Below are 10,460 nucleotides of genomic sequence, written 5' to 3' on the forward strand. Positions count from 1 at the left end.
TCTGGGCCATACTCGACCGGCAAGTCAAGAAATAACAACAAAAAACAAACAACTTCGAAGAGCGATCTACTCCAAGTTTTGAAGCAAGAGTGGGCGACAATCCCAAATCTAAAATAGACAAGATGATTCTCACGATGCCCCAAAGGATCAACGAACACCACGAAGCGAAAGGAAGATCTACTAGATATTAATTAAATTATAAATGTATCAATTCATGTGAATATGACTAAAAATTTTCATTTTTTCTGAAAGGTGGTGTCTATTTACTTGTGACCACGCTGTGTGTATTTGTTTGTTTTGGATATTCACGTAGAGCTACTTAAGAATTATCTGCGCTAGCCGTCACGAATTTTGATCATGCAGACTAAGAGAAAACACCTAGTCAAAAGCGCCCTACGCCAATTATTGGGCTACTCTAATCGAATAAAGAGATTTGGCAGTCACTGTTATAGCGCGGGTCAAGCGCGGCCCAGTAATTTACACACCAGACAGTTAGCGCCAAGTGATAAACATAATCGCACTCAATACTTTGGGGCCGTGCGTGCATTATAAGGGTGACGGTCAAATTCCACTATTCAATTAGAGTAGCCCACGAGTTGACGGTGAGTAGTGTTAACTAGCTGCTTCCCATTTAGTTTATCACTTGAAAGTTAGGGTCGACTAGTGAGAAAAGCCCTCGAGTATCTTTGTGTGAAATTCAAGAAACAATAAACTACAGCAACAATTTTATAACGTACCCACGATCCTCAATACGAAATTCTTGGACCCTTGAATTCGCAGTTCGACACAGTTGCCGTCCATTCGACAAAGTTTCATTAAAACCTGTAATTGTTAAAATAAAGCAATTAACTTAATAATGAATTTGATTTTAGAAACCACAAGATGTTAAAAGGTACAGCATACTGACAAATCGTACATTTTTCAGTTTAACACAGTATGGATGTGACATCTAAGTATAATTGTAATATTTTCAACAGCTTTGGAGTTTGTATATTTTTGCTGGCTTGGTGTCAGGAGTCATTACGGCCGCCACCTGGTGGTTTTATGCACGAAAAATTCATTATTCCAAAACACCTTTACAAGTTATGGTAAATTGGTCATTTTGGGCAACATTAGGAAGTGGAATGTATCAAGGTAAGAATAGTTTCTGCTTTTTCTATAATATTTGTTGTTTTAATCTCGCTTTTGAGGTCATATTGCTGCCATATTTTTGTCAATTGATATTACACACAATTTTTTGTTACATTTAACTAGCCTAATTATATCGGGTACAAAACGTATTTATTTTGGTAAATATATACCATATGTACAATAAAGCCAGTCGAGCTACATGAAAACACTGTGTGATTTGCGTGAGCGTTATGAATCTTCAACATAGTTTATTTTCTGCCCACCCCCCCAGTGGCATACGGTATATCTGCGGACTTACAACGCTAGAATCCGGATTTCGATACTCGTGGTGGGCGGAGTACAGATAGCCCATTGTGTTGTTTTGTGCTTAACTTCAAACAAAACAAATTATTTTTTGTTATAAACAAAATAAACTGATGTATAAGTATACATGTTATCGAAATTTATTTATTAGATAAATACGAAAGTTCATATTTTATTTTAATGCAGTTAGGTGCCCCCCTGTGGCACAGCGGTATGTCTGCGGACTTACAACGCTAGAAACCGGGTTTCGATACTCGAGGTGGGCAGAGCACAGATAGCCCATTGTGTAGCTTTGTGCATAAATTCAAACAAACGAGCAATTAGGTGATAAAGCTATACACTTTAGTTCATATAATCTGGTCAGTTGTACAGTTTTTCTAAAGAAGTGAAACGAGGTAGGATTCAAACCCGTGACTCTCTCTCTGAAGACCACGGGTTATAGCCAATTAAAGCCTTAAGAAACATAAACCCCAGGTTTTACTTTACTGGCCATTAAGCTGTACCACTCAGCTTCTAATTCTTGGGATTAGTTTATTGACATTTTTTGTTAGAAGTGCCGATTTCAAGCAGTTTAACTAAAGAAATTTCAAGTGTGGCGTTACGTCCTATTGACGTTGGGAATTTCTAACTGTACAGGAGTGATTGATTTGTTTGTAATTAAGCACAAAGCTACACAATGGGCTATCTGTGCTGTGCCCACCACGGGTATCGAAACCCGGATTTTAGCATTGTACGTCCGCAGACATACCGCTGTGCCACTGGGGGGGGGGGTCATTACAGGAGTGTCATATTAACAATCACAATAGCATTTATAATGTTCAAAAACCGTTTCTTAGTGTGCAAAGGAAAAACAACAACAGATATTTGAATTTACCGCTAGTGTAAAAAATGCCTCACATTCTGATGGTCACATTTTACATTGCACCTTCAAGCTCTAAATTGAATACACTTCTTTTCAGATTATTTGACTCGCATAACATTTTATATTTGACCTTTGTATACTGTATCTAATGGCTAGAAATTTTAGGATATATTTCTGTACACGTGCGTACATTGCATCTACTACTTTCTAGGAAATAACGATCTAAGATTTGAGTGAGTTTTTTTTTAACCGTGTTGAAATTACAGGTGCTCAGTCTGTACCCAAAGTGATAGCTACACGCATCTCGTTTGCGTCTTGGTTGTGCATCTGTATTGTTATCCTCAGTGTTTACTGTGGTAACATCCGGGCTTTTCTCAGCTTTATAGAGAGACGACGTCCCATTGAAACCATTGACGACGCTCTTAAAACAGACGCACATTTTTTGTACTTTCCAGGTTCTTCAATGTCGTCATTTTTAAAGGTACAGTTTATTAAATCCTTCAATATTTATATTGTGTGTGTCTATATATATATATATTTTCCCAAATAAGATCTTTTCATAATCACTGTTTAAAGTGGTTTGGAAAAGGTGCCCGTATGCACATTTGGGGAAGGGATGATGTTTGACCTGATGTGAAACATTCTCGTGCTCTAGTTGCAGAGACACTGAAGCTAAACATGTTTTCGTTCCAATCCAAATAGGTGTATGTGGGGCGTTTTGCAGCAGTACAACATTTTTCCCGGTATTTCATACCACATTTTTTTCCTTATTGATATGCACACCAGTCAGTGCATGCTGCCCTACCTTAACCACTGAATATACTAAATATAAACTAAATTTCAAAGTATTTTTAAGTCTCTGTATGCATAAATATTAAACAGTTAATTTTAATATATAAAGCTGAATGAAAAGTATAACATTAAGACTTCCTTATGTACATACGTGTGCATAAGGAAGTAAATTAACACAAGTTGAATATTCAGTTTTTAACTAACATATAGTTCGAGGATACCAAAGGCAAACTTTCGTTATCCTTCATTTTGATTTGTTAACTAAATGTTGAGTCAGACACTAGGCAGTAAAATGTTTTTATAAAGTTATGTAAATCCAAGGCTTATAAATTTCATGTGTTGAAGGTTAATAAGCTACAATAGAAAAGCAAAAAATGTACCAAAAACGTAATAAAAAAAACGCAATATTTTAACTGTATCTTAATTAGAAAAACACAAAAGTAACTTTATTTGATCTTTCAGGCTAATATTCAAATCTAGAATAGTAAAGTAAGAATTAATAATGGCTGGAGACGGCTTGAATGGGTAATATGGGTATTAGTCTCAAAGTGGGTTCCTCGTCATCGAAAGTAAGAATTAGTTGAAATAGAAGCCAGCTGCTAGGAAAATACATTGTTATACTAGAGGGGCACTCAGTAGAGGGCATACCCCCGCCATGCAGCGTTGATCATATTCGGCCCTCAAAAAATACAAAAATCTGTCCATATGTCAGTCATTATAAACGAAAACGGACCATTTTTGGTAGAACAATGAGGAATAACATTCTACATAGGGCTACCAACTTTAATCAAAATCCGATTTAGTTGTAGAGCAAAAGTGAAAAATCGGTTCCCACGTTAACAGATAGGGATATATATATATTATTTTCGTGACCTTGCTAGGATTTTGACCATATCCAACAACTAAGCACTTCTAATTTGGGTCATAGTCCAAATGTATACCAACTTTCGTCCAAATCTATTCAGCCGTTTTCGAGAAATCATGCTGACAAACACACACACACACATAGGTGTGAAAACATGGTAATAATACCATCTCAACTGTACTTCATAGTTTAAAATAATAGAGTTATCCAAGTTTAGTTCTACTGTTTCCATCGTAATATTTATTTTATTTTTATCTTATAATTTTCAGGAATCTAATTATGAAGCTTACCGAGAAGCATGGAAACGGAGTCTAGAGAACAATCTGGGAGATAACGTTAAAATCAATGACTACTTTATAGAGGCTACAAATGGTCACATCTTTCTGGGCGAGCGTCTCTGGTTAAGTTTCTTCTCTCAGTATTTGTTCAAGGGAATTAGCAACTGCCCCTTGCACGTCTCTACAGAACGAATGAGGGAGGAATACTTGTGCTTCGGACTTCAAAAAGCAAGTCCGTTGATACTACCATTAAATGAAGGGTATGTTGATTCAAGACAAATAGCAGATAAAGTATCATTAAAATACGTCTTAAATTTCAAATATCATAAACAAACGTCCTAATTTTACAGTATGATACAAATGCGTCCTAAAGCTGAAATATCATAAAAATACTTCTTACTTTTTAAGCATCACAAAATACGTCCATGTAATTAATTTGAAGTTTAATGTCTAGAACTTCTAAGAATGTTCAAGAAAAGCAAAGGAGAATAATGTCATCTACATTACATCCACCATACTCTGTCTCAATGAGACTTTTCGCCCACTATCAGGGCTCATCATGCTGGCAGAGATACGTTGGACATAGCTATATATATATTTTTTAATTATGTATATACATAGCGTAGAAAATGAAAGAAAAAAGAAACAACGCAGCTACAAAAGCGACATGTACCATCTGGGTACACACCATAAAGTGGGTAGTTATGCAAGGTATCCTGGTTTTTGAGGTACTGGCGGAAATAAGACGAAAATTGCGTTGGGGGTACACTGTCTATCCAGTTTAACTTCACATTCTTAATAATAACTATAAAGAGCAGATGTGGATGATCTAGCCCGCAATGTCCCACATCTTTACAACCTTTCGCTGTCTTTCGTGTGGGGGGGAGGGGGAGGTGGGCGCTCAAAAAATATTAAAGAAGAAATAAATAATTGGAATACATACATCAATGGGGGAGACAGTAAAACTATCCTTGAAGTTAGCATTCCACCCCCATAATGATGTTTAGACATAAATACCATGATGTTAAGGTATTACTATACAAGTCCAACCTAAACTGTTAGTACAGCTCCCATCCTCCACCCATCCATCCATGCAATTGTCAAGATCTTCAAAGGTTCTATAAGAATAACATAGTAGCAGGTGTTATCTAGAGAAAGTGATAAATCTACATTAATACACTTATACAAGATACAGTCCAAATAAGTAATTCCAATAATTTCCCAAACAAAAATTAGAAATTATTACTTATTGTGTTTATTATGATTTCGTTTATACTACTATTTTCAAATTTACAATTATCATTACTTAAATTTATATTGCACATTGCATAACTACCCATCTTATGGTGTGGGACGAAGTGGTACATGTCTGTTTTGTAGCTGCGTTGTTTCTTTCATTTTCTACGCAATATTACAATTAATTATATATAACAAATTTTCATGAACCACGACTGTTATAGTGTGAACCAGATTGTGTAAATGAATTATAATGATTATCAATTTTATTTAATTCGTTTACAAACCAGATTATTTCAAGAATTAATAACGCAGTATTATTTATTGATATTTACTTTAACACTAATTATGTATATATTTTGTTATTATTATTATTATTATACTTACTCTTATTACTTAATCATCTTATGTTGAAATTCAACATTTTCTAGTATTAAAGCCTAATTATGTGTCTTTGAATGTACTCCACTGTTTTTTAACTAGAAACAACTTGTTTCGTTGGCATCTTTATTTGTCCTCCAATGGGAAAGTATTTTTGCAAAGTTATGCCATCTAGTGTGACAAAGCTTTAGACAAAAAAAAATATTCTCGCACTCGATAATTTAACATGGTGTTTTCATCGAATAAGCCAACGTTAAGTAAAAGCAATATTAACTTTAGGCCAACTGCCTGCACTAATGTAGTTTATAAGTATGTCTCAACACACACACACACAAAATAACTCTCCAGTAGCACAGCGGTATGTCTGCGGACTTACAACGCTAGAAACCGGGTTTTGAGACCCTTGATGGGCAGAACACAGATAGTCTATTGTGTAGCTTTGTGTATAGCTACAAACAAACAAAAGTAAGATCAACTATAAACAATTCACGAATAAAAGGTAATGTGATACCGCGAAAAGAAAGAAGCTTAAACTAACTTACAATTGTTGTTTTATTAAATAATAAATATTGGGAACATTGTTGTTTGATTGGAAGCAGAAAATACCTATTCAAAAAACATCATCCCATTTATATTATGTAATGCCCAAAGTCATCATACACAGTGTTTCTCAAAAGTCTCCCGGTGCTTACATGCTCGAAACGCAAAAAAAAACAAAAACAAAAAAAAACCGGAGCTCGATTCCCTGCCGTGGACTGAGCATAAATAGTCCATGGTGTAGCTTTGCGCTAGAAAGAGCATTAATAACAGTTTCTCAAAAAATTATTATCTTATTTCATATACATTAACTTAAAGTGTTAAAATCTAACCATTTACTCTGATATCGAGAATTTCAAGGTCATTAATTGTAACTTTGGCGTTTTACCAAAAGATGGCAGTTTGATGTTTTACTTCTAGCATTTATGTTTAATCAACATTTAAAATTGATTTAGTTAAAGTGTTTTACTTTTAAAGGGTTCACGACATTAATTGCTTTAGTAACTCCGTTTGTGTTTTATTAAGATGTTAATATCAGTGTTTCAGAATCTATCGTCGAAACTTATGAATTGGGAGTTAGATACTTGAAATATACTGTTTTATTTAATTCTGTTACTGGTTATACAGGGAAACTATTCACAGAGAAACTAGGTGCTTCTCCTAGAAAATTCAATTATAAATCTGGATTTGTTGATGATGGTTTTTCCTTTTACATGTTGGCTTCACAAAACTTTACAGACTATAATATATAACTTGAAAGAAATTACCTTTACTCTCCAGATAATAATAATGTAGCGTCAGCGAGGTCACGTGACTAGTGTCACGCCACCTCTCGAACCTTCGGGAATAGTCGGGAGATTACTAGATATAGGATAGTCTGGTATATATATAAGAGGGTGACAACGTGACGGAATAAGATGTGTGTAGACAGTGAGTAATTGATCTGCAGTAAGAAAGTATTGTTGAAGTTAACGTCGTTATTATAGTTTGTTATAGCGCGACTGTTGAAGTTGAGTGTATCGTAAAGTTATATTCGGAAAGAATAAACCAGTTTTATTAAGTAAGGACTTGTGTCGCTAAAGTTTCGTCAGAACGAATTTACGGAAAATCAATTAACGACTGGAGGCATAACAATAATAAAAACAAAAAACATTTCGCCATTACGGTTTCATATGAGCTACATAGTACAAGAACAAATTGACTGAAACAAAAAGTTTTTCTTGATATCAAGAGGCCCCCCAGTGGCACAGTGGCTTGTCTGCGGACTTACAACGCTAGAATCTGGGTTTCGACACCCGTGGTGGGCAGAGCACAGATAGCCCATTGTGTAGCTTTGTGCTTAATTACAAACAAACAAACATGTTACCCAGAGATTAAAGGTCGGTTTTCTTTTTCAAACTTTATTCCCAAAATGTCTACATCCAGTATGCACTTCAGGGTCTTTATTGTACCGGGATACCGTTAGCCATGATCTAAAATATCAGAACGGATGGTTATTAATGCATGCGACAACATATTTTATGACATATTAGAATATATATCCCTTAAAGTTTTTTTTTTTACAATTATAATCTTAAAATCAAAACCAATTTTAAAAAGTTTGAAATTTTAAGTTATCTTGATGTATTTTTGTTAAAAACGTTTATTAGAACTCTTTGAATATGTCTGTAAAATTAAAATTTCACATAAAAAAAGCCATTATTTTTGTATAGGATAACAAGACTTACTGAAGCCGGTCTGGTGCTGTTTTGGGAAAGGAAGTATTTCTTCAAGTTTCTGGGTCAAGGACCTTGTAAACTCGAAACCACCACTCTGCAAGAAAGCGGGGATTTGACACCTCTAACTTTGAATGACGTAGGCGTCGTCTTTGTTCTTCTTCTATGTGGTTATGCGGTAGCGCTCGCCGCTCTGTTTTTCGAGCTACTGATGAATAACAGAATTAGAAACCATAGTAAATCCAGGAGATTAAAAGTTTGCTCATTATGGTAAAAAATTGTGAAAGTTGCGGGCGTGCCGCGTGTAAAGATTGATGTATTAAAAATAGCGAAGCTTAAGAAAAGTTCACGACTGATGTGTTAAAAGTAGCGAAGTTTTAGAAATTCACACGAAGTAATAAAAGTATAGCTAAAGGGTATCTTATAAACGTATGCTTGATGTAGTAATGTTTGTAGGAAGCACAGTTGAATTAAAAAATAAAACTTCCTTCCATCTGAAGGAAACGCATATTCAAGCAAATAGTGTTATGGACTATTTTCCAAGGCACTAGAAAGCACAGTGAAGTTTAGGGCACTCAATATTGGTAGATGTGGTAGAAAATACACATATGTCAAAACGTTATTCTCAAAAGTTTGAAGGTCCAGAGTATAGAGGTTAGAAGCTGTTTTTAATTCTGCGGGAAGTTTTACTTTAGTTGAAACGTAAGTTAGCTTAGAGCAAAAATGTGACAAAATATGTTGATGTTTAATGTGCAAAATGTCGCTATATAGATCATGTATAAACTTTTCAACCATATCATATTAAGTATGCTGCAGTGAAAATAATAAAGCCTGGCTATTTCATGCAGATTGTACCTTGTAGTGCTGATTCTTATTTGTATCTGTTACTAAATAATGCTTAGAATAATCGCTTTACAGTAGTCATTTTTAAAATGTTTGACATATTTAGTTACTATTACTTTTTGATTTTATCAAAGATGGAGACCATAATTTCACGATATAATTGTAAGACTCAGATACAGACTTTTCCTTTGATAATAAGCTTATGATCACCTGAGTGAGGAGTAACAGAAAACATGCAACAACTCCTCTGGGATATCGTTAGTCATGATCTAAAACAGTTGATAGATCACCAAATTTCTTTACTTCTAGTCTGGAGAAATTTATATCCACCAAGCTTTACTTGTGGAGAGAAGAGAACATATTAATTTAGAAACTTTAATGGTGTTCGGGTGTTTAGCAGGGCGTGGACTACCGATAAACTGTTCGTCGTTCTGTGGATCAAAATGTCCGAGGATTGAGTGGATGGTGCTGAACTGGGGGGGGGGGGCACATAATCAGTTTTAAGAGCAATATAACTGTGATAGTTTAATCCCGTTGTTCAGTATCAATGTATATGGCAGGTGCTGCTAACTAGTGTCCCTCCCTCCCTCTGATCAGAACTATCCATGAACAGTAGCCTATAACTAGCTATGCCCGAACCTTAGGCCCTCTTTTAGTCCATAGGTTGCATAAGACGTTGTTCAGAATGAAAATACCAAATACCCCAAATTCATTTAATAATGGCAGTGCATACCGACGAAATTAAAAGTGGTTTTTCATCTGTTCAAGATTACACCTTTTTCGTTTTCATTAATATTACACCATGTTGTTCCACTATCAAACAACTTTAAAATAGCAAAATTCCTATTTGTTTTGCTTAAAATCTTTATTGAACTTTCTGAACAATAAAAGTATTAGAAACATTAATAAATATGGACTATTAATATAAAAATGAGTATATTTCTGATGCAAAACACGCTATTGATTGTAGGCTACCATAAATAACCTTGATGATTGACCATTAGTATATATCATCATCATCATTATATGTAAACTATTAATAAATGAATATAAAACATGTTCATCATCAATAATAATTTCAAAAATTATTATGCCATATTTTGAACTATATTCTAGCTGTGATCATGGTACGACCATGTGAAACATCTTCCACGTGAACAGTTGTGACACGAAACTTTTAATTCAAACCTGTAGATGTATATAATATAACATACACGTTAAATTCGACCTTTAAAAACTTTGCATGAGCTATAAAATGTGAAATATGTTCTTTGAAAAGAGATACCTGTGAAATAGAACATACAGAGTAATATCTGTGAAATAGAACATACACAGTAATACCTCTCCTATTAAGTTTACACTTTATACAAAAGTCATTTAGATAGGAAAAAATACAAATAAAGATTTGTTTGAAGTTAAGCACAAAGCAACACAATGGGCTATCTGTGCTCTGTCCACCACAGGTATCGAAGCTCGACTTCTAGCGTTGTAAGTCCGCCGACATACCACTCGGCCAC

At 34.7% G+C, this 10,460-nt stretch overlaps 1 protein-coding gene across 1 annotated transcript in view; it reads left to right on the forward strand.

Annotated features, from left to right (window-relative positions):
* The window catches only part of LOC111085627, a 10,432-nt gene extending 1,549 nt beyond the window's left edge, over positions 1 to 8,883 (forward strand). The window contains exons 2-4 of the mRNA XM_022385117.1: positions 2,675 to 2,777; positions 4,223 to 4,491; positions 8,098 to 8,883. Coding sequence (XP_022240825.1) covers positions 2,675 to 2,777; positions 4,223 to 4,491; positions 8,098 to 8,374 — 649 coding nt within the window. The 3' untranslated portion in view covers positions 8,375 to 8,883. The remainder of the gene's footprint in view (positions 1 to 2,674; positions 2,778 to 4,222; positions 4,492 to 8,097) is intronic.
* Positions 8,884 to 10,460: the final 1,577 nt, after the last annotated feature.

This window comes from Limulus polyphemus, unplaced genomic scaffold (genome assembly GCF_000517525.1).
Source record: "Limulus polyphemus unplaced genomic scaffold, Limulus_polyphemus-2.1.2 Scaffold514, whole genome shotgun sequence".
Taxonomy (NCBI): domain Eukaryota; kingdom Metazoa; phylum Arthropoda; class Merostomata; order Xiphosura; family Limulidae; genus Limulus; species Limulus polyphemus.